At 42.1% G+C, this 27,999-nt stretch overlaps 1 protein-coding gene across 9 annotated transcripts in view; it reads right to left on the bottom strand.

Annotated features, from left to right (window-relative positions):
* Positions 1-60: 60 nt before the first annotated feature.
* The window catches only part of stxbp1b (syntaxin binding protein 1b), a 39,906-nt gene continuing 11,967 nt past the window's right edge, over positions 61-27,999 (bottom strand). For 6 of the 9 annotated variants that reach the window (XM_085474332.1, XM_085474334.1, XM_085474333.1 and 3 more), the window contains exons 4-19: positions 25,145-25,221; positions 24,654-24,732; positions 22,558-22,661; positions 21,727-21,875; positions 19,690-19,774; positions 19,037-19,167; positions 18,779-18,886; positions 18,586-18,646; positions 14,522-14,587; positions 13,931-14,011; positions 7,997-8,135; positions 7,610-7,719; positions 4,735-4,836; positions 4,532-4,617; positions 4,238-4,392; positions 61-3,656 (exon numbers count right to left, since the gene is read on the bottom strand). In XM_085474332.1, the coding sequence (XP_085330458.1) occupies positions 3,547-3,656; positions 4,238-4,392; positions 4,532-4,617; positions 4,735-4,836; positions 7,610-7,719; positions 7,997-8,135; positions 13,931-14,011; positions 14,522-14,587; positions 18,586-18,646; positions 18,779-18,886; positions 19,037-19,167; positions 19,690-19,774; positions 21,727-21,875; positions 22,558-22,661; positions 24,654-24,732; positions 25,145-25,221 (1,643 nt within the window). In that variant the 3' untranslated portion in view covers positions 61-3,546. The remainder of the gene's footprint in view (positions 3,657-4,237; positions 4,393-4,531; positions 4,618-4,734; positions 4,837-7,609; positions 7,720-7,996; positions 8,136-13,930; positions 14,012-14,521; positions 14,588-18,585; positions 18,647-18,778; positions 18,887-19,036; positions 19,168-19,689; positions 19,775-21,726; positions 21,876-22,557; positions 22,662-24,653; positions 24,733-25,144; positions 25,222-27,999) is intronic. The other 3 variants (XR_014923199.1, XM_085474330.1, XM_085474331.1) reach the window with 3 other exon arrangements.

Raw genomic sequence — 27,999 nt, 5'->3', positions numbered from 1 at the left:
AAACTCACAGAGAGAGGAGAGATTAATGGAAGTCGCTTTATTAGTTGAACACACCACCTGTAGCAAGTACTGTTTATTGATGAGGACAAAAAAGTACAAATGTGTGATAACACTGCGATCTCTTTTCAAACAACAGCTGATAACTAGTCATACAGAACCACTATAAAATAAAAACCAAGCATTATGGTCAAATAAAAGGAAAAATGATACTCAGTGTACAACAAACAATCACTATCACATCTACTTATCTAGTAAATGATGGAGCTACAGCTACATTTATGTTGGCGGCTTCCAGGTCAGACGTTATTATAAAGCTAATGATTTTTACAGTATGCCATGGCAACCACTACATGAAAAGCACTACTTTAGATGAGAAGTGCCAGATTTTGCTCCAATAATGCCGAATCTCATAGAGCTGTTATTGTTTAGATGAATAAATATAATCCCACAATACAGAGTTAACAACAACAAAGACTCCAGCGTGATTAGCAGTTTCCATGTTTGGAGTTTTAACAACTGATTTGTACACAACACAAAGTTTGGCTCTGACATGTGAGTGGGTGGGGAATCTAGAGTAAGAGTTTATGGAGTACTACAGGCAGTGCTCTGTTCTTCTTTCTCCAAGTCTTTGAGGGTTTTTACAAGGTGAGAAGGGGTAAAGGTTTCAGTTGACCCTGAAAGACACAAGATGCTGTATGACCAGTCTGTTTGCTCAAGTCTTCAATGAAAAGAAAGAACTTTTTCTTTTTCTTCAGTGGCTCATTGTTAAATTCAGAATTTCATCTAAAATCTCCTCACAAACATGAAATTTCCCACTCGTGGGACTAATAAAGGTATCTTATCTTATCAAACAAAACTCTGATTGATCTATCAACCTCTAAAGCAGAGACATCCTCTCTGCTTTTAATGGTTAAAGGATGTCTTCTGGGTAGGCCAAGGCTAAAATATGATGAATTGGAAATATTGATTTAGCATATCCGCCTGTTCAAAAGTAATAGCTGTGAATATAAATATGTTACAGAGCACATAAAATAAAAGTTATTTTTGAAATTCTGCAGTTTGTAAAGTGTTCTTGTAAACCTGCTGCACTTCACCATGGCAACAAGTGTGTGAATTACTTTGTCAGTTTTTGCTTCAGCTGCTTTTTTGTTTCAGTTTATTACATGTTGCAGGATAAATGGTGACACCAAGCTGATTAAATATTTAAACACTGATTGCACTGATTGCATTTGTTCTGTTAACCACCAGACGTCATCTCCCACCACCTCACGTCATCATCTTCTCATTAGAGTTGTTGTCTATGTAATTACTTCCTCAGAGGACGTTAACTTCCTGTTTTGTTTTGTATAGGTGGTGCAGTGTGCAGACAATTCTACGTGATGGCTTTTTATTTTCATATTTACAAGAGTCTAACATTAAAGGTTTTTTATCTAACAAAGCATCTAACTGACAAGGTGCACCTAATAACATGTCCAGTGAGTGTAACTACTTACACAGCCTGCTATGATTGAGGTACTTTTTGTACTTTTAGACTTTGTTATGTGGCTGCTGTAGCTTTCATAGGACTACCGAGCTGATATAATCCTGTATAATGGTGGATTCAGAGAACACGTGATACACAGTATAATCACCTGCCTTGGAAGGATATGCAGTGTGTATTTATATAAATTTAAAAGTGTAAAATGTGTAGTGATAAAAGTACTCATGGGGGAAATGTAAATGTATTAACTTCATTTCTCACCTTAAAATAATGCCTCACCCCATATTAACAAAGTAAAAGAGGTTTGCTTGAAACAATTACAACCTAAAGTCTATGAGCTTGATGCTACAAACTTTTTTGCAGAACCTTTTCACTTTCATCGGATTGGAGGAGGATCGTCAGATTCAAGTTTGTGCTCTGGGACACTGAAGACCATTCAAACACAAATGTTATTTGTCACTTCACCCCAATCTCTGCAGAAGGCTACCATCAGAATGTCTCTGTACATTCCTGCATTCATCTCTCCCTTGACCACGACCAGTCTCCCAGTTCCTGCTGGCAAAAAGATCTCCACAGCATAATGTGGGCCCCACCATGCTGCACTATAGTAATGGTATTAGCATTCAGGCCAGAGAGTTCAATCTTTGTTTCATCAGATCAGATAATTTTGTTTCCTGTGGTCTTAGTCTTTGGTTGCCTTTTTGCGAGCTCTAGGAGCGCTGTCGGGCCATTTTCCTGAAGAGTGGCTTCCAACTGGACACTATCATAAAAGCCTGATTAATGGAGTGCTGCAGAAATGGTTGTCCTTCTAAAAGGTTCTCCTCTCTCCACAGGGCAATGCTGGAGCTCAGGCTGGGAGGTGACTGAGAACTGATGATCACTCTGACAAAGGCCCTTCTACACCGACTGGCTGGGTGTCCAGCTCTACGAAGAGTCCAGGTGTTTCAAACTTCTTCTATTTATGGATTATTGAGGCTGCTGTGCTCACTGGGATCTCCAAAGCTGCAGAAACGTTTCCGTACGCTTCCCCAGATCTGCGCCTCGATACAATCCAGTCTTGGAGGTCTACATGAACTCCTTGAACTTCATGGTGTGGTTTGTGCTCTGCACTCTCAACTGTGGGATCTTATACAGACCAGTGTTGGTGGTGTCCAGTCAACTGAGTTTACCACAGGTAGACTCCAAACAAGCTGTAGAAACATCTGACAGGAGTCTGGAGGAAACCAGATGCACCTGAGCCCAGTTCTGTGTGTCATGATAAAGGCTGTAAATACTTAATTAGATGTTATATTTTTGTTTATTTTTTAATACATTTGCAAACATTTCAAGCAAACCACTGTCCTTCGTCGTTATAGGATTGTGTGTAAAATTTTGAGGTGAAAATGAATTGAATCCATTTTAGAATAAGGTCATAACATTACGAAATGTGGAACAAGTGAAGGACTCTGAATAGTTTCTGGATGCACCGTAAAGTTTTCATTACTCGATCAAGAACGAAAGGATAATTCAGCATCATGTAATACTGTAATCTATGGTTTTTATAGAGGTGAGGATGCAAAATGATCAGAATAAAATAAAAAGAAGTCAAATGAAGAGAGCAGCCCTACATATTTGTCTAATATGCACACTACAGGATTCCTCACAGTGTTACTGGAGGTGTTGGGTCCTTGTATATGTTATCTAGAAGATCACTTTGTTGTAACTGACAGGTGCTATGAATTTAAAATGTTTTTCAACAATGTTACGTTATCGCTAGAACAAAATGCAGGTTTCAAAGATTACATGGTATGTTGCAGGTAACCCGTGCCATTTTACAACCAGAACACAGTCCTGCCTCAGACAGCTGTCAAACACAAGGGATGGTAGAAATCCAGCAGGAACAGGGAGGATCTCTGTGACAGTCGAGTTCACCTGCAGGACGATTTATTAAAACACTGACAAACACAGATTCTGACTGTTTGTGAAAACCACGGGCATCAAATGATGTGGGGGACAGGGCTACAGCAGCAAACACAGAGGTACACAAAGAACAAAATGACATTCAGTATTTACTTCCAGATGTTCTTTTATTGTACAGGAGGCTCCTCGGCGCCCTCTGGTGAGGCATTGGGGTCCAAGAAGTCTGGGTGCTGTAGTTCCTTTAAATATTTTGGCGGGGTGAGGATGTGGGTGGCGCCTACAGGAAACAAAATTCTCAAAGCTCAGCAAGTGCTGGATGAAAGCTTGTTAATAACGTGAGACACAAACAAATACTCTGCAAAGGTTTTACTGAAAAGTCACAAATGCTCGAGTGTCCACAGAGGTCAGTGTTTCTACACCAAACAACCAGGTGATGTTTCAGATTCAGAGGACACAGCAGAGCCTGGATCGGATCAGAGCGCTTTTGATAAAAATGAGTCGCAAGAGTTTTAAAAATACTTTAAAGTGTATTTTGTCCAGTGCTAGCTGTCAGCCTCATAGTATGGTACGGATTTCAAAATCCTAAATTACTTCTTAACATTCACAAGATTCTGAGAAAACTTGACCTCTGACCTTGAGGTGGAGATTAGTGCGATTCAAACTAATCTAAGACTTCTAGAAGATGCAGCTGTGGCATGAATTTCAAAATCACCTCGTTCTAAGTTCAGTTATAGGGATGCTAAAGATGAGTAGTACTCTCTGTGTTGAGCAAACCAATTCGCCTGTATAAAACATGTGCATTGCCCCTTAACAGATGACCCAATTCTCCTATAAGTATTCTCAGTCAAATCAACTCACCAATCAAAGCCTCCCACTTGCCATTGGCCTGGGTGACCTCATACACGCAGCGCATCTCACTGTATGTCATGCCTCCAATGATGAAGACGATTATCCGGGGCCCTGTCTTCACCTCTGTGGGGCCCCTGTTCTTGTGCCAGTTACCATAGCGAGCACTGTATGATGAGTAACAGACAAACATTTATGCCAAAGTCCTGAGAGTTTTACACATGTATACGTAGACCCTTTGAAACAACGATAGTGGCAATCAGCTTCTTATTTTGTATCACCTGAAATGTGTATTTAGCTACACACCTTGATGGAGCACTGGCTTTGGCAGATGCTTGTCGCTGGGAAATATACGGGTATTGCTTGGGATCAAGTTTGTCTTCAATTGCATCCTGTGGGAAGACATGCAAGTAGCAACAATTTGTAACTGTACCAATTGTAACCCAAAATACTGTTTAACACATTTGTTTCCTAAATACTGACACAAAGCAACAGCAGATGGAAAGTACCTCCATGAGATCCTTGACAAAAGGGGTCCACCTGGAGAGCTGGTAGGTTTGCTCACTGATCCGTTCCTTGCGATCAGGCTTCTTGGTTTTCTTGGTGGTGCCCTGTGAACAAATGCTCTTTTCAACTAAAGTGTTTTTACTGTTGACACATGAGCACCAAAAAATGACTTTTGTTCAGCCCAAAAACATTACTATTCTTTAAAATGTTCATACTTTTTAAGGTACTCTTAATAAACGGCTATCATAGTTGACCTATTTCTCCTTAATTTAAAAAAAGTCATTCTGCAGACCGTCCTGTAGGCCCACCACCTGCAGGAGGTGTCATAGGGGTCGGGTGCAATGTGCGCCCTGGTGATCCAAACCTCAGCTACCTGAGTCGGCTATCGGGACATGGACCGCCACGCCTCTGGTGGGGAAGGAACCTGAGTGACTTTGTACAATAAATGTGGCCACAGACCTGATGTGATATGATTACACTCAGATAACGAGAGCAGCTGAGGTGTCAATTGACCAGATGAATCAGGTGGCGGGGAAGGATGCTGAACAGACCCGACACACCCAAACATGATCTCTGGAACATCTGACCCTGTTCCAGAGATCTTCAACTTCCACCTCCAGCAGAACTTTGGCAGCTTTCCAAGGGAGGCTGGGAACCATGTTCTCCATCTTCATTGCCGAGGCAGCTGCAAGGAGCTTCATGCTTGTCCCCGAACCACATGGTGGATACTGGAGGTGAAGGAAGCATCAAGCTGAAGATCATAAGCTGATTGCGTCGCTCAGTGCACTAGGCCAGATGAGGAAAAATCTGTTTCTAACTGCAGCTTGTTGCTGCGGTGAATCACCTGTAAACTGAGTCAAACAGGCTCTCGTCCACACCGTCCTCATTCATAAAGTCCTTTACAAAACCGAACATTAGAGCAAACAGCTGGATTTTCCCATTTGAGTGCAGCCGAACAAACAATGAAGGGCCAAAAAAGTGGACAGCATATCCTTGGTTTTAACATAAAGCTCATTGTTGCAGCCAGGGGCAGCACAAAAGTGATCCTTTTAAACAGATTTTCAGTCCCCTTGATTTCCACTGAGTTATCAGTTCTGTCACTAGTTAGCCAACATAAACTAATGCAAATCCAATCCGGTGACGTAACGTTATGTACTGACATCATTCTGATGTAAATAAACCTTTATATGTGTTTCATGTCCTCTTTAAACATCTCCTTGGTAGCCAGGCCTAAGGGGTGGACGAGGTTTCCTAGAAAGCTCTGGATGTTGTAGGGCATTGTTGGCTCCCACACCTCTGACATGTCATGTGGAGATCTGAAGCAGTGCCACTGGATTGACTGAGATGGTGGTTTTCATTTTTAACAAGGGGGGACCAGTCGGTGAGCTTCAACTACCAGAGGATCACGATACTCAGACACTATGCCAGGGTGCCGGAGAGTTCATCCTGCGGGGGATGGTTGGGAATGTAGGGTGTCTGGCTCATTGCTATGGGCCATTCGGTCCCTGCATAACCATTCCTGGAGCTCGGTCCACATTGCCAGCAGTAAGTTGGACTCATTCCTGGTGCGTGTTGGACTTTGCCAGCAGTTTTATTCATACTTTTTATGGATCGAATTACTTTGCCAGGTGGTGGACGGTTGCACTTTGGTGGCCTCAGAAGCTCATCTCTGTTTTTTGCAGATGATGTGGCTTTGTTGACTTCACTGGATAGTTCGCAGTCGAGTGTGAAGTGGTGGGAAGGAGAATCAGCACCTCCAAGTCTGAGGCCATGGTCCTTAGCTGCAAAACGTGGAGTGCCTTTTGCAAGTCGGGGTCCAAATGGGAACACAGCTGCAGTGATCTGGGCACCGCATTGGTCCATCGTGGTAAAGAGAGAGCTGAGCACAAAAGCAAAGCTCTTGATTTACCAGTCGAGTTACGTCCCTACCATCATGAGTTCTGGGTAGTGACCAAAAGCATGAGACTGTAGTTACAAATGTCAGAAACTGTTGGCCTCTTTGTTAGCGATAGGGTGAGGAATTCAGCCATCCGAGATTGGCAGTCAAAGTAGTTCAGGGATCTGGCAAGGATGCCTCCTTGGAGAGGTGTTTTAGGTATGTCCCACCAGAAGGGGGCAAGAGCAGACCCAGGCCAGCTCTGTTCTAGGATGCCCTCTGGACCCAGTGGAGGTGGTGAGTGACAGGAGAACGGCGGCTAAGCTGTCATCCCTGATGGACAACATCTCCCACCCCATGCAGCAGACTGTGACAGCACTGAGCAGCTCCTTCAGTGGGAGACTGCGGCACCCACGGTGTGGGACGGAGAGATTTCGCAGGTCTTTCCTCCCCACTGCTGTCAGACTCCATAATAAAGACTTTAACTGATCAAGCACACACATCCATACATATGCAATAATACTAAGTGCAATAATCCTTTCTGTCATCGTTGTATTTTTACTCAGTTGTATATAGTATTTGTATTTGTATTCTATTTTTATCTTATTGTATATTTATTTTATTTTATTCTACTGTATATAGTATTTTATTTTATTCTATTCTGTACAGTTGTGTACTGTATTTATTCTTATTGTATTCTAATTTTTGCCTCATAACTTTTGCACTGTCCACTCCTGCTGTGACAAAACAAATTTCCCACGTGTGGGACTAATAAAGGTTATCTTATCTTATCTTATCTTATCTTAAATCTCTGTGTTCCACTGGATAGGCTGGATGAATTGGAGATTCAGATTCTTTTGACTAAATAAATTAATATTCAGTGGTCTTATCTTTGCAGCATTGAGACATTTTGATGCAGGAAGCTGCAGTAGTAACATTTCCAAATGCTTTTAGCTTTTATTTGTTTGTTATTTATTGAGGTTGTTGGCAGATTTGCTCACCTCAGAGATAATGGGAACACCCATGTGGGCCATGTTGGAAATGATGTCACTGTCCTCCGGTGGGATGTTAGCATGCTGCAGGAGCTTACACAGGTTCTCCTCAGTCACACCTGACACACACAGTGAGACACACAAATGCATGCAGTACAAATACCCGGTCCAAACATGCAATTCACACGCATGGGAACATGCATGTTTAGAAAAAAAGAATGAATTGACAAAAGAAAATAAATCAAAACCTGAGAATACACGTATGAAAAATTAAACTGTAGCAATAGGACACTGTCTAAGGATAAAACTGAAAGACTGGTAGTGGGCTGCCCGTCTTTCATTTGCAGGTGATCCGATAGATAAAAACTAAAAACAGGATGACGGTGGATATCTGACCATTCTTAAGGAAGATGTAGAGCAGGATGATGCGGATCTTGTCGGACACATTGACATTGGCATCCAGCAGAATGGGGACAATGAGCCTCATGGGATCCTTGATCTTCTCACCTTCTGCATCTGTTCCCATCGCGAGATCCTTCAAAATAATGGAGAACATTATTAGAGTGGTTTCTTGCTACAATTAATGCCAGTCACTGGTTAACACAGTAACAGGAGACTAAGGTCACAATTCTAAGCTGTATTTCATTTGTAGTCTACTAAAAGTGATGTCACAGGAAATGTTAGAGAATTAAAATTTTTAAAAGTGATTCAATGATAAACAGGAGAGGAGTCTAATGAGTTTAAACGGGCCTTATCTTTAATTACGCTAACATACCTGAAAATACAGTGTTAAAAAAGTTACACTGAGTGGACAGGGCAGAAATGAATGAATAAATGGATGCAGCATAAACTAAGAACAATAATACTATGGGAAAAAAAATGTCACTATACAGGGTAGAAGAGACAGATAGACCCAGCATCTAGTAGCCATCCAGTGCAGACATCCAAAAAAGAATCTCAAGCATAAAGAGTCGAACACCACCGGGCCCTGACATGATTCATGTCTGGCTAAAGAAGCTAACTGCACTGCATGAGCATCTGGTAGCACATCTGGCTTACCAAGGAGCTACAGTGCAGAAGCCACAGGGATCCTCGGTAACAAGGCAGCAGACTGTGCTGGCAGCTGGCTGCGCCAGAGCAGACTGAGCCCCGGGCCCAGAGACCCGAGATCCAAGGGGCCTCCACACCCTGGAAGGGGTCTGACTGAGCCAAGGTCCCGCCAAGCAGCCGCCAAGAGTGAACCAGTACACACCCGAGCACCCAGCCTCGGACACCAAGAACCACCAACGCACCAGTGGGTGGGGGCATCAGACACTGGCAGGGAGTGTGGTGGGGGAAAATAGGCCCCCCACCTGTCGGGGCCTGAGATGTTCTCAGAGGTGGAGTCTAACCCTTGACCTGACACATAAACTTAGACAAACAGACACACACAGACACAAACATGCACACATATAGGAATACTCAGCACTCAGCCAACATGGAGACACAGACATGAACACTGTACACACACTCACACTCCTCCAAACATACTCTGTACTCCCAGATCCAGGCACCATCTCCCCCAGAGGGGCGATCTGTGCCAGACCCAGGAGATGCTTCCCTGTCCTCTGGGGTGGAGATGAGCAGACCGCCCCCGGTACTGCAGCAGCAGGGAAGCCCAACAGCCCAGACCCCGACCAGGATATCTTAATAGATTATTTATCAGAGTTAGTCTCAGAGAATAACAAAATAGCAACCAGGTTTTTTTAGTCTGGCGGCCCAACAGAAGTGTGTAACATCCGGTGTCTTCTGGAAAACATATAAGTCTTTTATACTCTGACAACATAGTTAGTAATTTGTAAATACCTAAAAAAATGTGTTGATGGATCAGAAAACACAACACAAAGCCAGAGTGTTAATGAAACTGGACCAGCTGCTGCAGAGGCCACACCTATGGTTCTGCTTCTGCATCCCTGATTAATGAACTCACCTCATCAAAGAGACAAGACAGAAAGAAACTACACTGAAGCAAGTCCAGGAGCATTTAGCAGTTAAACAGAGAGAAACTGACCAACTGGAACAACAGTTGGAAGACGAGGCGATCCAAAGAGTGAAAATGTGTCAAAGACTGGATCAATATTGCAAGAAAAGGAATAATTGACATAAGAAATGCTGGAACATCAGATAGCAGAGAAGAACAGAGAAACCACCAAGACCAAGGTGAGGTCTGGACAAATATTGGTAAGATCTATGGATCTGGAGGCTGAGATACAGCAATCAGTAGCAGAATCAACACCAGCCAAACCCACCTGCTCCAGCAACGTGGGGGAACGCCTCCAAACCAGCACAATGTGCATCGACGCCAAATATCATGGCGAGATATAGATTAGATTAGATTAGATTAGATTAGATAGAACTTTATTAATCCCTCGGGTGGGTTCCTCTGGGAAATTCGATTTCCAAAAAAGCACAGCACCGACAGAAGTTACAGAGTTACAGAATATTATATATATATATATATACATATATATATATATATACACACACACACACACACACACACACACACACACACACACACACACATATATATAAATACAGAGACAATATAAATAAAATATACGAAGGGGATAAATAGAATAAATAGGAATAAAAATAAAAATACAAGTGAATTGCACATTTCAAGTATTGAGTCTATTGCACCGTTGACTATTTACAAAAGTATTGCACAAAAGGTATTGTACAGTGAGGTGAAGAGGCACTACAGCTTAGTTGTTCCCCCCTCCTTTGTCCTCCTGTTTCCCCTCCCTCTCCCCTCCAGAGAGGAGTTAAACAGTCTGATGGCGTGTGGGACAAAGGAGTTTTTAAGTCTGTTAGTTCTTGTCTTTGGGAGAAGCAACCTGTCACTGAACAGACTCTTCTGGTTGTTAATGGCCGTGTGCAGAGGATGCCCAGCATTGTTCATAATGTCCATCAGTTTCTTTAATGTCCTTTTCTCTGCCACTGTCACCAGAGTGTCCAGCTTCATGCCGACCACAGAGCTAGCCCTCCTGATCAGTTTCTCCAGCCTGGATGAGTCCCTCTTTGCTGTGCTGCTCCCCCAGCACACCACAGCATAGAAAAGTACTCCAGCAACCACCGACTGGTAAAACATCCTCAGGAGCTTCCTGCAGATGTTAAAAGACCTCAGCCTCCTGAGGAAGTACAGTCGGCTTTGGGCTTTTTTATACAGGTGCTCTGTGTTGCATGACCAGTCCAGTTTATTGTCCACCCACAGCCCGAGGTACTTGTACTTGTTGACCACCTCCACCTCCTCCCCCTCTATCTGAACCGGCAGTGGACCTTCTCTGGACCTCCCGAAGTCCACAACCAGTTCCTTAGTCTTTGAGGTGTTGAGTTGCAGGTGGTTTGTGTGACTCCATGCGACAAAGTTCCTCACCAGACTTCTGTACTCCTCTTCCTGATCATCCCAGATACACCCCATGATGGCCGTGTCGTCTGCAAACTTCTGAATGTGGCATAATTCAGAGTTGTAGCAGAAGTCAGAGGTGTACAGGGTGAAGAGAAGAGGGCACAGCACAGTTCCCTGTGGTGCTCCTGTGCTGCTGACCACTGTGTCAGACGTGATGTCCTTCAGCCTGACGTACTGTGGTCTGTCGGTGAGGTAGTCGGAGATCCAAGCCACCAGGCAGGGGTCCACCTCCATCCTGTTCAGTTTTTCCTGAAGCATACAGGGCCGGATGGTATTAAAGGCACTGGAAAAGTCAAGAAACAGGATCCTGACCGTGCCTTTTCCCCCATCCAGGTGTGAGTGGGCTCTGTGTAGGAGGTACAGGATGGCATCCTCCACTCCGACACCCGCCTTGTATGCAAACTGTAGTGGGTCCTGGGCATGTTGTACCTGTGGTCGGAGGAGGTTGAGGAAGAGCCGCTCTAGAGTCTTCATAAGATGTGACGTCAGTGCCACCGGTCGGAAGTCATTCAGCTCATTGGGCCGGTTCTTTTGGGGACCGGGACGATGCAGGATGTCTTCCATAGGGCGGGCACTCTCCCCAGTCGCAGACTGAGGTTGAAGACTCGTTGTAGCGGCTCCCCAAGTTCAGCAGCACACGCCTTTAGCATCCTAGGACACACCTTGTCTGGGCCTGCTGCCTTTCTGGGGCGAAGCTTCCTCAGTTGTCTCCTGACCTGATCCACTGTGACACTGGGAGATGTTTGGGAGGAGGGGAGGGGGGGAGATGTCTTGCTGCTGAGAGAGGGATTGGAGGAGGGGGGTGTCATGGTGTCAGGAAGGGGGGGAAGCGAGGGAGGTAGGAGAGTGGGGATTGGACTCTGTAGTGAAGGTGAGGGTGGGGGGGTTGTGGGCTGGTCAAACCTGTTGAAGTTGTTGAGTTCGTTTGCCTTCTCCACAGTCCCCCCCACTGTGCCTTTCTTGGTGTTGTGGCCTGTGATGGTTTTCACACCATTCCAGACCCCCCTCATATTGTTCCTCTCCAACTTCTGCTCCACCTTCCTCCTGTAGGTGTCCTTTGCTTCCCTCAGGCAGCGTTTCACCTCCCGCTGTGCTGCCTTCATCTCCTCCTTCACTTTGCTCCTGAAAGCCTTCTTCTTCATGTTGAGGACAGCTTTGACTTCCTGTGTTACCCACGGTTTGTTATTTGTTATATACGGACCCAAAAGAGATCAAGGGGCACACCTGTTCTACAGAGCATGTATACGAACAGTAATACATGCGGAGAAAGAGGACATTAGCAGAGAGAGTGTCCAACAACATGACGAGGTGCCCAGTACTAGTGATGGTAAATTCGATTCTTTTTACTGAATCGAGTTTGAATGAGTCACTCACCAAAGTGAATCGGGTTTTTTGAGTCACTGAGTCAGTTGACCAGAGAGTGCAACAAATGTACATTTTCACTCAAACTTAATTTGTTTCTCTTTTCATGTAAATCCTACAGCTAAGATGAGTGATTGAAGAAGAAAAACAACTATTTTTATAGAGCAAAAAAGAGCAAATAAAATTAAGATTTCTAAAGAGAACATTTATTTTATTTTATTATTTAAGTATTTTCCTTTTTTCTCATCTAAATGTCCACTGAGCTGTGTGCCAGGGGGCGGTAATGCTCCTTAACATTGGTTGCCAACCAAGAAGAAGAAGAAGCTGTGAGCCAGGAGGGAGGGGGTGAGTAGCTCAAATGTGCTGCTAGCATGTTAGCAGAGCGATGCTACTGTGAACTGAGGAGCAATTGTCTTGATGTGAGCTTCTGCTCAGGGTTTTTTCTTCCAGTTCAGAGCAGAAATGTTTCTGTTAAGAAACTGGCTGTTTTTTCCCCCCCACAATTTTAATTATAAGCTAGATATATTTGTAATAATGGAATTAGTTTGCTAACAGCCACAGGGATGAGTCAGTGAGTCAGTTGGGTTTGTGAATCGTGATTCACGAGTCAGTAAAGTGATTCTCGAGCATTGAACGATTCGTTCATGATTCGCACATCACTACCCAGTGCTGGATGGGACAACGTACAACATGGCAGCTGGAACAACCTTCAGAGAACATGTTTGTGCTGTTTTGTTGTATTTGCATTGAACAGCATGCAAATGTTGGAGAGTAACAGTGATGACCTTCACACTGAACATTAATTCTGCTTAACATTGTGCAGCTTTAGGAAATGCAGAAATCCTCTTTTTTAATTTGTTCCATTTCATTTGTTTTTCTCTTTTCCTCTTTTAAACTAAGTGATTGTGATTTTGTGTAAAAAGAAGTGGATTTCAATTCGTGGAGAATAAATGAACGAGAGTCATTTGTGTTAAATATCAGCCTATTTATTAGTTCTGATCTTGTCATAATGTTTTTACCTCAATCATTCAACTGATACTGATTTCCCAGGATTAATGAAGATGCGTTGCATACTTCTCCCATATTACTCCAGCCTTGCTGTTCTGTTCTCATGTTGTTCCCCTGCCACCTTGGATGGTTAAGTGGAGAATATCTGGTTTAAACTCCTGGCTTACTTGGCAATGCCCAGAGAGACGATGGGCGAAAGATCGCCTCAAAGTTTCAGAAGAAAGAATACTCGAGTGTCACAGAGCTGTTAAAGCTGAAAACCCTTTTTTTCAACCCTCATGTCCAATAATAGCGACAAACCACACTTTCTTTTTAGCTAACATTTTGGCTAACATTAGAATTTGTTTGATGATGTCATACATTTAAGTGTGAGAAATATGCAAAGAAATGAGGAAGGGGACAAATATTTTGTCACGGCACTCTAAATGCTCCCAGCGGTCACACTGAAACAAGACCCTGAGGCCTGTTCCCTCAGTGTTGACAGATCCAACAGAGTTTTGATGATTTACCTGTTCCACACGGCAAAGTTTGTCCACGGTGCCCTGGTAGCGGTTCATACAGTCCTCAGCCAGGTGGAGGTGGGTTGAATACTGAGCAGGAGAGAGAGAGAGAGAGACGCTGCCAGTCAGGCTGACAAAGTGACCACCATCAGATCTAAACTTTATTAAATTTTAATAATAATCTTAATATTTTCTACATAACGCTTCTAAATGAGCTTGTTTCCTCGTGCTGTTTGTCATGAAGTGTCAGAACCAAATGTGTTGTGGATTATCCACACATCTCTACATCAATATAGTTCACAGCTATAAACAAATTCAACACATTAAACAAAATATTCTCATATGGACTGAGAATAAAAAGACAAAAACTTTATAATAATTTATGCTTATGCTGAGGGGAAAGCAGCACGTTGTATGTATGTATGTACTTCATAGCAGAAGAAGCTGCTGCTAATGTTTTCTTTTGGTTTCTGTCATGTCTGCAGTATAATTCTACAACATCATGATTAAATGTGACCACAATTTTGAATAATGAGGTAAACATATACGCAGATTCAGTATTCCATGAACGCTGTTGTCTGTTGTGACTTTAGCTCCTACCTTGCTGAGCTCTTTCTGATACTGAGGCATCTTCTTCAGCATCTGCGAGAGTTCCTTCATGGTGGTCTGAAAGACAATGAGACACCTGCAGTGAATAAAATGTCTTCATTCATTGGCTCACTGGGTATGAAAGATTCTTTCAACAACAACATCAGCTACAAATGATGCTACACAACTAAAACAATAAACCAAATGCTTTTACTGTTTTATTCTCCACTGACTGAACAATGTTTTGAATACATTTATCTGCTTTTTACCCTCATAAGGACCAGGATCATGTTTTTATTCACTTATATGACTTATTATCTGCACCTTCATTTAAATGTCTTCCATAAAGGAGTACAAAGCCTTTCATATCCCAAATATCAATATTTAATTGATTGTAATATTAATATATAATTTTATCATATTTACTGTAATGTTATATTAATAGAATAATTTTGAAGAACTTCAGTTTGATGAGTTTTTGAGGTTTTGTTTGTCCTGTAGGCTGAGCAGATGTTTAAAGGAGTCGTCGGTAGAATTCTGTATATTTAAAAAGAGAAAAAACATTTTTTTAAGGCAGCCAGTGATTGAAACACCAAAGATTTGTACAGTAGTATCAGCCAAAACAGGCAATATCCCACTACAGGCAAGACAGGCTATTCAATTGTATTTTTATAGGACCAAATCAAGCACCTCAAGGTGATTTATACTGTAAGATAAAGAGCCCACAACAATGCAAAGCAAACAGAGAAAACCGCAACAATCACATGACCCCCTCTGAGCAAGCATTTGGGCAACAGTGAGGAAAAACCTCCACCAGAACCAGGCCACGGGAGGGGAGGCCACCAGTGCATCACGTGAAGGTGACGCAGTGCTATAAGGTCACCAAGATAAGGTGGGGCGTGGTAGCTTTCATGTGATGAGAAGGATCTGAAGTTTGATTCTGGATTTGACAGGGAGCCGATGAAGAGGAGCTAATATGGGAGAAACATACAGTCTCTTTCTAGTCCCTGCCATTATTCTTACTGGAATCAATGCAGACACTGGAAATCCCTCAGTCCTTGCTACATAAGCACAACTGAGAGTGAACGATCATCTTGGCTGTTGGTAACAACAGGGCTGGACTGGTAATCTGGAGCTTGTGGGTCAATATCATTTTTGTTTTCTTTTTTGATAAAGCCTACATGCCGGCTGGAAGAGCGCACTGGCACCATGGGTGCATGAAGCAAGAACGTACTGAGGAAGACTAGTTTTGCGTCATTTAAAGTGGAATGTCCTGATGCCCCTGAGTCCTGTGGTTGAGAGCGAGGGCTCAGCTGACTGTCCTCTTTTGCTGCTAACAACGAGCCAAACTGCACGAGAACACACTGATGTGACACTAATGTCACAGCACCATACTGATCAGTGTTATTTATGCTGGAGAGCTAGTTAGCTAACATTATTACTGACAGCCAAAATGCTTGTTCACCCTCATTTTTGCTGCTGGACCTAATGAGGAATGACGGGTTTCAGGTATCTGCGCAAGAAGTGTTGCAAAAGCCAAAGCACGCAAATTCATGAATTTGTCAGTAGAGAGGTTGCAATCAAGCAGGTGTAAATCCACAATGGATCAGGAAACATTGTTCATTTTGACAGTAATGTTGAAACAGTTTGAGGATAAAGTTGTCATTTTAAGTCAACTCCCAGTGCAGCTACACACTCTGCACATGCCTCGTGTTGTTGGGTCAGTGAGACAGCTCGATCACCTGTCTCATTGTGTCTTTTGATGTAACATGCATCTTAGCCATCGCCATGACTACACCCACTGCCTTCTGATTGAATGCATGTTTCTGCAACATCCTTATACCACACAACCCTACTTTACACCACACTCGTGTTTAGTAGTAGTAGAAGCACAATTTCACCAACTAACTTACACAAGGCAGCCATTGGAGCTGAATTGCAATAACAACTCCTTTTATCTCCACATTGACTTAATATAAATATTATTTCAAGTTTGATCTACAAAATTTGGAGTTTATTTGCAAAATAAACCATAACTTTTTTTTCTGAATGTGTCTAATACTCCTTAGTAGAGTAATATGTAACCCATATCAACTACTGCCTGTCACATGACCCACGTCAGCTGATTTGAGGTCCCTCTTCTGATTGGCTCCTTTCACGTCGCGGCAACTCTGAAAACCGGCTGTGGAGGGATACTTGGCTGCTGTGGCTGTGAGCTTATGGCATTTAGAGCGGTATTGGAAAACAAAGCGTTTTCTCTCCTCAATTCATCTTTAAACTTTAAACTCAGCAGTAAGTGTCCTTAATATCTTTCAACCTTTGGTTGTCAGTAACCAGCCGATCGTTTTCACGATTAAAAAATGACTTTGTGCGGCAGCGTTCCCACCGCGAGCAGAACTCCGGTTCATAAACTGCTGTTTTTGAACACTTTTGTTTACTTAAGCATTTTTATGGGCTTACTTTGAAACAAAGTGCGATTGAATGATTATTGTTATGTGTTGCCTTGAATTCGGCTATGCTGTCTGTTAGACAGTTGTTTTCCTTTATTGTTGTTTTTGTATTGTTTGTAGCGAACGCTACTGGACTGTATAGATTAAGCTACATAGCCAAGATGATTAATGATTTAACTGTTGTACATTGATTGATGATGATTTATGATTTGCATTGTTACCTAGACTTGCAGAAGAATATATTTGTTTACCGGTAAACTGAATTGAACTTGATGTGCTAATGGACATTTTTTTGACCTACAGGCCAGGTTTTTTTCCCCCCCTTTGAATTGATCTTCTTCATATTGAAGTGGCGAGCCGGTAGGACCATCCATTGTTTTCCCCTCTTTTCCCCCACTTAGCCGTCTTTGGATTACGGACATATTTCCCCATTGTATGAAGCTGGACCCTAAGGAGGAATACCTTAAAAGTGAACTTTAAAAAGAAAAGGACCAAAAAAAAGACTCTTAGCAAAAGGACTCTTGCACAGAAAAATCACAGCATTGATTTATTATTTAATTGTGGACATTTACGTTGTGTGTTGTGTTAATTATTTTTGTTCCCCTTTCCCCTATTTATTCAATATATTTTTGGTACAAGACATTGCAGTTTTTGGTCTCATCATTCACACCATCTAGGCTCCATAAAGAACTATTTCTTCTGCGCGTCAGTCAGTAAATTCATCCATTGCCATAAACTAGTCCTTAAATAACTTAGCGTTACAAATAGTTGCGAGTAAAGTACAAGTTTACAGCTCAGTTTATTGCGTACACATCGATATATGTTTGTGAATATTTTTCCAGTAACTGAAAATTTGAAGCAGCAGGCATTAGCTGCAGGACTGAGAGGAGGCAGAATAAACCAAAAGTGGCTTTAATGCTGATTTCAAAGAACAAAAGTTTCCAATTATGGATAAAAAAATGAAGATTTTGTGCACATTAACAGAGGCTTCTTAGTGTGCTGTGCTTCTTACAGAGACACACAGAACAAATACCTTTCATCTACAAAGACAACAGACTCACTAGTGTGAATGAAAGGTTATTAGTCATTAATAATGCTGACTTTTGATGACTTGCTCGATAACTCGACATACGGGGCGACCGTGGCTCAGGGGGTTGGGAAGCGTATCTGTAACCGGAAGGTCGCCGGTTCGATCCCTGGGCTCTCTGTCCTGGTCGTTGTGTCGTTGGGCAAGACACTTTACCCTACTTGCCTACTGGTGTCGGCCAGAGGGGCCGATGGCGCGATATGGCAGCCTCGCTTCTGTCAGTCTGCCCCAGGGCAGCTGTGGCTACAACCGTAGCTTGCCTCCACCAGTGTGTGAATGTGAGAGTGAATGAATAGTGGCATTGTAAAGCGCTTTGGGTGCCTTGAAAAGCGCTATATAAATCCAATCCATTATTATTATTATTATTATTATTATTATTATATGAACTGTCTGAGAATCTTTGAGAATTTAGTGATTGGTGGTAGGAAGTGACTGAGATGAGTGAACAAATGTATGGTCATGTTGTTTTCACTGTAACTATGTGAAGAACGAACAGAGGATCCAGAAAGCCGAACACAGAGACACGCCGTGGCCTTTACCTTTTCTCCAGTGTTCATCTTTTTGCTGGCAGAGAATTCCTTTAGTGAGCGAGTCACAGCTCTGTGCATAGTGAGACACAAAGAGGACACGTAAAAGAAAAAGTTCTCAGTATCCTGAGCAAGCACGTTAGTGACAGCAGGGACCGGTCCTTTGTTTGACTGCATTTGTGAGCAGGAGGTGAAAGCCACTTACGTCGACACCTCAGCGATGTGCTTATGTCTCAGACTCAGCCACAGATCGTCATCCTCGTCCAGCACTACCTCCTTCATCCTGGTTTCTCCCATCCCGCTGGTCTCAAACCTCACAGACACGTGTTAACAGACACGTGTTAACAGACTGCTTGATTTTCACATTGTCGCTATTATTTCTATTTGTGTGACCCAAACCTTCAGTCATAACATTAAAAAATGCATGTGGCAGGTGTCAGACCTCCTTTAGTAGCATCTCTACCTGTAAACATCATCCTCGACTCCCAGTAAGTCGTAGGCCATGGCTTGCAGTGTGAGCTCATGCAGGAGAGGTGACACGGGGTCAAAGCCTCGGTCCAGAATGAGCAGCTGAGTGCGAGACTTGTCGGGACCCTGGAGGCACCAGAGCATATAGAAAACGCTGCTTTAACATGTAACACACGTCTTTCTTCCAACAGCAATCAGTTTAACCTTTGGAAGAACTGAAGCAGCTTAGTTATCGCCCCAAGAACAATGGAGCCCACAGACAGACCATAACGTCTGTTTCATCCTCTGTGGATGGTTACCCACTCAACAGTGACGTAGTCGATGCTTAATCATGGGAGCAGTCCAGCTGATCTCCCCCAACACTGAAAACTACAGCTGAGTGAAAATCTATTTACTATGTGAGTTTATTCTTTTCTTACTTAACTCTAATTAACACGTGTAACAGCTGTACAGTTTTTAATGCAGCTTGTAAAAGAACTAATGATCGATAAAAGCAACCTGGATGTTATGGCAGATTAGAGCTGGGTACGATTTATTACAAATCCCATTGTGTGTAATTTCCTCTGTTTTTCTCTTGTTTCAGAAATGTCCACATGTTTACCATAATCTGGTTCTTCCATTCATTATCTAGTCATTTCACTTCATTACCTCTCCCAAGGTGGGGTCATCAGCTTTGTAGCCATCCAACTTCTCCTGAAGCATCTGAGCCAGAACTGCACAGTCTTTGTAGTCCCTAATCCAAACACACACAGGTATTCATTTATCCAGGTATTAGTTCATGCACATTTTAAAAATCAAACAGCATGGAAGCGACAGCCAGGAAGAAAACATTTGGCTTATTTAGAAATAAGAGAAGTCGTCCAGAAATCAGATTCTAATAAAACAGTGTTGGCAAGAAGAAGACGGTCATCCAAATTCAAGCTGTTAAAAGCAAGATAGAGGAGGGGGCCGGGCATCTCAGACAGGAACCACAAGAAATACACAAAAACCCACAGTGTGATTCCTCCAGGAGGTAGGACAGCTCAGTGGGATGGAATAAGGATATCCTTGACAGGAATATCAACACATATCCCAGTCAGCAGATACTCAACTGAAATAATAGGCTGACAACAGGAGGATATTGATGTCACTTTCTCCACAATGCATGGAGGGTTCCACCCAAAATTACAGCATCACGTGGCTTTACAAGCAACGGAAAGACGCCAGCCTAAAGGACAACACAGAAGCTCTGATCAAGGCAGCACAAGAACAGATCCAGATAGAGACAGGAGTCTATCACAGGCGGCCTGCAGACAGCCTGGTACATGATAGCAGGACGGGACGATGCAAGCTGAGTCAGCACTTGGATCAAGCAAGTGGACTACGAGAACATTTGTGCCGCATACATCCAAACTGCAAGAGTAGCTCCAGCATTTTCCAGGAACAAAATTAGACCTATGTCCAGAAGAGAACAGTGTCTTCTGCTAAACTGCTAAACCTCAGAACAACACAAAGCCCTCAGGCCTCTTTGTCTTCTGGTAGAGTTTGCTTTGAGAAAGATGTGCACACCACCCTGTCCAGAAAGCAGAGACTGAAGTCTGATGGTTCACCTCTGATCATGTCTGAGGGGAAAAGGCCTTAACATCCAGCCTGTTATGTTAAAAGTCTAAATGTGCTTTTGCTAATAATGAAACATCTTCATTCTTGATCAGAGATGCAATCAAAGTACAAGTGTGATTAATGTGTTAGAATAGAAATGAGTGTGTGCGTAGACATGATCTAGACTTAAACGTGTGTGTGTGTGATGGGAGCAGTATGGAGCATATTATGACACACACACACACACATACACAGAAAAATCTTGTAAAGTGCATCATACAAAGACAGAAAATGAAATGAAGTGATATTAAAGTTTAGATTTTAAACTTTGTTTCAAATCATGTTTGTTGAAAAGTCAGAGAGAGGATGCTGAGGAGCTGCTGGATATCAGGACATCAGGTCATTATGTGTCAACAACGGTGAACGGGTGTCACAGAGGGACTAAGGTCATCTCGAATGATGTAATGTTCAGAAGGTCAAAAGTGCTGTGCAGAGGAGATAAGTCGTTCTTCCCATTCTTTTCTACAATATAAGTCAGGTCAGGAGATTGGAAATAAGAAGCTGGAATGTGAAGCACAGACCACACCAGAGGGATCAACCACAAACTGTGACGCTGCAAATTGGTTTTGATGGTTTTACTCTATTTTTCTCTGCTCATTTGTGCCATGTTGGATTTCCACTGTATTCCTGGGGGATTGAATTTCCAAGGAATGCTGCTAGATAAGTGAATCTTTAGATCTGGTTGTGCTTGTCCTCTCCAAGCATTTTCCTCACAAAGATCAGAACAAAGTCAGCATAGGCTTGTAGCAGGCTGATAAGTATAAGTGCTTTGCTGCTGCTAAAGCTACAGTCTGCTACATTCAAAGTCTGCACTGTTGACATTCTCCAGTTGTATTCCACCAGCACTGAGCCTGCTCAGGGCTCCTGATTTTTAATCAGAGGAGACATGGTAGACACCCAGAGGAGAGAGGCAGTTAGTACTGGGCGAATCCCCGTTGGCTCCATCCAAACCCTGCAGACCTACTGGGGCAGACCCACAGGATCAGAGATCACCACTTTTTAAATAGAAAGCCAATTCAGTCTTTAAAAAAATCAAAAGGAGCTCACCCTCTGTATCGAACTCCTGGATACTCTTTCAGCGTGGCACAGAGGGTGGCAATCTGTTCAGCACAACGCTCCAACATGTTATTCTTCACGTCAGCCTTGAAGGGACTGTAGAAGTCCTGGAAAGCATCCACTTTATCCAGGGAGAAGACCTGACGACAGAAAACAGTACAAAGACGACACACAGTTGTATAGTTTCCCATCTGCACCACAACACTGGATTTTAGACGCAGCAATACTCGATTGAAGTGCAGGGATTCAGCTTTAATCGAACTGAATTTCAGCATTAAGTAATTAAAGCCATTTCTTTACATAGTGCTCAGTTTTCACAGGCTCAGAAATAACTGGACAATAACTGGGCTGACTATTTGATTGAATATTTAATATTGTAAAGTGGTATACAGAGGCAACACTACAGGATACATCCTCAACACCTCCCATGTGCACAGTGTTTCAGTGTTACAGCAGTTCCCAGTTTAATGCAGGCCTGAGTCTGGGTGGTTACTGGTGGTCTTATATAATCCTGAAATCAAACTGGTACCTTGTGAACCTTGTGCAAAGCTGATTCGTCTCCTTCTACTCATTAATAATGCAACGTTCTTAAATCTGGTCATAAATGTGTTACATGGTTTCAGCACAATCAGTTTTCTTCTCACTTTCTTGCAACATGAAAAGTCAACTTGTAGCTCAGTTCAATAAATCGTGGAAAGACAGCTGAGATTTTACTGACTATTCATTCATCTGTATTCAAATTATACAAACACAAAGATCTCAAAACACTCAATAAGAATATTGTTACCCATCAGTCATGACTGATGGTGGCCAGGATCTTACCTGAGACTCATAGGGCAGGAAGGCTATGTGGATCTCAGTCAAGGCCTTCATCGCTTTAGAAGCGCGGGATTTGGTCAAGAGTCCAAACAAAGAGTCTGGGATTGCTGCAAGCAAAGACAAACATATTGGTTTACTTAGAGAAACTGTAGGTTTTACAGAGTAAGAATTAAATGTTTCATTTATTTTATCTGCTTGGCTCAACATGGTGTTTATGGTTCTGGATTCTGTTTCCTTTTCTGTCCAAAATACACATTTGAACAAAGGAGTGATTTTGGGGGTTTTTTTGAGTGAAAATTGTAAATAACTTCAGCCGCATTAAATCAGTCTTAGATAAAAGTATAATTAAGCACGTGTAGTTTTTCTGTCCATATTTACAGTAGTAATGGGCAGCTTATCAAAGTCAAACAGAGGAATACAAATATAGAAATTATTAAAACAAAATACAGCCAAAGATAAAACACGTCATATTAATATGGATTAGGAAAGAGATGTCTCTCACGTTCAGACGACTGAATACTTTGACTTCTGTCAAACATGTGACATTTGGAGCTCGCGTGTCTTTGAGTTACAGTAAACAAAGTTCACCCTGCTGTCAGGGTCACGTCCTTAATAAAGTGGCAATAAAAAGAAACACTTAACCTTTTAAGGCTTTCATGACCACATTGTAGATGGCTCTGTTCAGTCAGAACTGGGACCCGCCTGCTCCCCGTTCTCACTAACTGGTGCTATGACTAATATGAAACATTACCAGTGGATGTGTTGAGTCTCAAAGACTTATAACAGCCACGTTTGGTCCATGGCAAATTATTAAAATTTGCTTGACACCACAAACAGATTTAATGGAAATGGTCAGTAGTTCAGACTGACCAGCTCTTAAGTTCCAAACAATGATTCCAATAAAATCCAGAGGAGGAGTTTGGAACGGTCTAATGCCTGGAAATGGTCAAATCAGCCCCATAAAGTTGTCAATTTAAGTTTATGCGTCATTCACCATAAACGATGCTAAAGACCTACTTCATTAATTAGGTGTTGTTATGGAGCCATGTTGCAATGACCATGTCTGAGTTTAATAAAACATTTCCACCAGACCTGTGTCTGTGTGTGCAAACTGTCATGAAATTTGCAGAATGTGTCTGCCTTTAAAAACATAACTCACTTTGTAACATAGCACTGAAGCAGATAAAGGGAAGAAAAGCCTGCACTGCTGTGGAGGTCTTTTATTCATTCAGCTTTCACAGGCGAGAAAAAACAACATGCTGCTGTGGAAGCTGGGCAGACATTACACATGCACAAAACCTAAAACACTCCAAAGGAATGGAAAAAAAGCCAAAAGCACAACCAAAGTCATTTAACACAGTGAAATACTGTGATAGAGACATGCATGATTGGAAATATGTGGAGCATCTGTAGCTGTTTGGGGACCAGGATGTGTTCAGGGGCCCTGTTGTTGTCGTCTCACTCTGACTGTAACCCCTCTGACCAAGTTTGGATAAAGACTCTTTTCCTGTTTTTTTCAAATTAAATTCCTTTTTTGAAAAGCAAATGTAGGCGTACTAAATTCACGTGGATTTGCACGAGTTAAATGACTGTAACTTTGCCCACTTGTCTACAAAGCACCGCTGCAGTGTGGCGTGTTGGACTTTATTAAAATGTGTTTTCAGTATTGTATGATCTACTATTTTGGACTAGCAGTGGTATTTATTAGTCATAGTGACTCCTCAAAGAGCCTATTTTGCACTATTAAAAGCTGCTAATTATTTTACATTTTGTAAAACTTAAAATTTTAGGATATTTTACTTTCAGTTACATTTATTCAGTTGTATTTATCTCCCAATGGAAAAAAGAAAGACAAAACAGCATCATCCAGCCAGTAACAGCTGTGAAACTATACTGACAGATGAAAAAATACAGAAACCAAAGACACCTGTGAAGATTTTTAAATACAGTAAACGTGCTTCGAGTTAAAGAGAGTAGTGATCCTGATATGGTCTTAACCTCGTTATATAAAGTGTCCTGAGACCACATGTGTTATGACTTGGAATTATATAAATAAAACTAAATCGTGTATGTTGTGGGTGTGATTTTGGTCTACTCACTGTCAGTGAAGAAGACGTGGGCGGCTTTGTACCTCGGAGTCCGAGGGTCTCTGAAGTCCTCAATCACACCCTCGACAGACTGAAAGAGCAAAGACGAACAGACTAATAATTCATTGCTACATTGTTGAGTGAGTTACATATCACTGAAAGCAAACATCAAACTAAATGTATTGTAGTAAAGGATTCAAATCAAAGGAAAGTGTCGTTTCTAATTTGATGGACAAACATTTGCAATGAAGAAAATCACATAATGAGGCTGTAGAGCAGAGGTGTCCAGCTCCAGTCCTCGAGAGCTGCCGTCCTGCAGCTTTTAGATGCATCGCTGCTCCAACCAGCTGAATCAATGGTTATCAAGTTTGACAAAGGCCTGGTAACAAGCCACCCATTTGATTCAGGTGTGTCGGAGCAAGGATGCGTCTAAAAGCTGCAGGACAGCAGCTCTCAAGGACTGCAGCTGGACGCCCCTGCTGTAGAGGAACTGCTTTATTTACCTCGTCTGAGGGTGTGATCAGGTAGATGGCCTCCATGCTGGGCAGAGGTTCACGCCGCTTTGTTATATCTTCGACAACTGAAGTGGATAAAGAGCAAGGTCAGTGCGTTCATCAGGCTGGTTAAAGTCTCATATCCCAATATAAGACACTTATCATCCCAACAACGATATATAATCACAAATCAAAAAATGACATGGCAACATGACATTTGGTTGTTTAGGAAGAGGGGGAAGATTTAGGAGTGACGTGTTGTCTTGTGTAGTTAGTGTGTAGTGTTGTGGATAGTTTTGTGTTGTGTGTCAGAACTATGAGGTGACTGCTGTCTCCAGATAGAAACAGGAGTGATGCACCTGCTGCTGTCAGACCTGCAGGTATCAGGCTGTGATGTTGTACATATAATTTTAAAATTGTCAATTTATTTTTGCATTTAAAGTTATGAAACATGATTCATTAAACATGTTTGTGGTTGTTACAGTAAAAATATAACTTTTTCTACTCGGATTTTATGTGTTTTGTCTGATTTTAGATCAATTGTGTTAATACAATATGTCAAAATGAAAACATAACTGTAAATTCAGACACGTGAGGTTGTGCTGAAAAGGATGATACCAAACAAGGCAAATAAATACTTTTTAAAGTTGAAATGTGGAGGAAACATCAAAAGGGTTAAACGTTTTTTTTTTTTTTTTAAAGTAACGAAATAGTTACTTTTCAAGTAATTAATTACTTTTAGAATCTTGTAACTCGGTTACTAACTCAGTTACTTTTTTTGAAGAAGTAACTAGTAACTATAATTAATTACTTTTTCAAAGTAACTTGCCCAACACTGCTGACTCGTGTGATTAAAGGATCCCCTCTTGGGGACACTCCCCCAGGACTTAAATCTGGGACTCTCCACCACTCGACATTAGAACTGACGAAGCTTCTACATGTGGCGGAAATTAGCTTTCTCCAAAACACCTCTGATATTAGTTTTGACGTTTTCCATTAAATGGATGGTTCTTAAATTTAACTTAATATCTGAGTTGTTTTTTTTGGGTGGCACGGTGGTTAGCACTGTTGCCGCACAGCAAGAAGGTCCTGAGTTCAATTCCTCCATCAGGCCGGGGTCTTTCTGTGTGGAGTTTGCATGTTCTCCCCGTGTTTGCGTGGGTTCCCTCCGGGTACTCCGGCTTCCTCCCACCGTCCAAAGACATGCAGCTTGTGGGGATAGGTTAATTGATTAATCCAAATTGTCACTAGGTGTGAATGTGCGAGTGAATGTGAGTGTGAATGGTTGTCTGTCCCTGTGTGTTGGCCCTGCGACAGACTGGCGACCTGTCCAGGGTGTACCCCGCCTTTCGCCCTATGACAGCTGGGATAGGCTCCAGCGCCCCCCGCGACCCTGAAAAGGATAAGCGGAAGCGAATGGATGGATGGATCTGAGTTTTTCTTAATTTTAGACTAGTTGTTAGTGGAATTTTTTCCACAGTTAGTCAACTAAGAAATTAATGGCCAGTAACATCCCTAATCATTACGTTTGGTATGTAGCCCACATGCATCATCGCAGCAGTACTCCCAAATGAGCTGTTGGACGGAGCTTCGTGTGATCTGCCTTTTGGCAAAGCAATTGGCTGGAAAAAGTCGACACATTCAAGGGATTTCATCACACCGTCACTACCTGGTGCCATGTTTCTCACAGTTAAAGTACTATTTAGTCAGCAATGTTCTGGTGGGAACGGATACCAAAGCCTGTCTTTAATCTGACATTTTTATTCAAAATAGTGAACTCATAAAAGACAGCTTTTTTTATTGGAACTTGCAAAAGTAAAAAACAATACTGGAACACACCTGTTGGTAGAATGCAACAAGGAACTGAAGAAAACAGAAGGCTTAAATACACACATGAGGACAATGAACAGGTGAACAGAATCTAACGAAACACAAAGGGGGAAGTAAAACTGGCACATGACTGATGGATTGGAAAGTAAGACACGTACACCGGGCATGGGATACGTAGGGAAGACTAAACAGCCGGTATTCAACAGACTGCTATAAGAAAAATAAACATGAAGTCAAACTCTGGGACTAGATCACAACTACGAACATTGAACTCCAGCATGTAATTCACAACATAATTACAAGAACACTGGAAATCAATAAGAAACTTTAAACTGAGAACAGAGGAAAATAAACTAAACACTGGATCAACGACCGAGGAACCGCACAGCTGATCTTATCCTTTTCTAATATTTCAATTACCTTGCAAAAAAATTAATAAATATAGAAATATTTTCACACTGTAAACACTGTTGGATACATTTAACTTAATTAGAAATTAGAGTTAAATTTGATTTATTTAAAACAGATTAAACTAACTACACAGCTACAGGTCAAGTGTATGGAAGCCCGTTTCCATCACTAAATAAAAACAAAACAGCTAGTATCCATAACTCAAAATTTCGAGTTACTTTTCTCAAAATTTCGAGTTAGCTCTGCCAATCAAAAATATACGTGAATGAGGTCGCTTTCTTGTTACCCGGAAGCATATGGCGCAGAGGAACGCACACTCAAAAACGGATCCCAACAAATTGGCGCTTTCGCGAGTACGTTTGCTGATAGTAACACCATGTGATTCAGCTAATAACACGGGGATTTCATCATTTGTGAAGCCAGGCTGAAAACACTCAGCAATCTGTGCATTCACGACTGGATGTAATACCGGTAGCTTAGCTGTAGCATTTGTAGCTGAGGCTTCAGCTTCCGGGTAACGAGGAAATGACGTCATTCACGTAGATTACTGATTGGCAGCGCTAACTCGAAATTTCGAGTTACTTTTCTCAAAATCTTGAGTTAATAAATTGGAATTTTGAGAA

Source organism: Copadichromis virginalis, linkage group LG12 (assembly GCF_057382275.1).
Source record: "Copadichromis virginalis isolate Kocher_CV1m ecotype Utaka linkage group LG12, C_Virginalis_male_GT1.1, whole genome shotgun sequence".
Classification (NCBI taxonomy): Eukaryota; Metazoa; Chordata; class Actinopteri; order Cichliformes; family Cichlidae; genus Copadichromis; species Copadichromis virginalis.
This window is presented reverse-complemented; position numbering and strand designations above follow the sequence as displayed.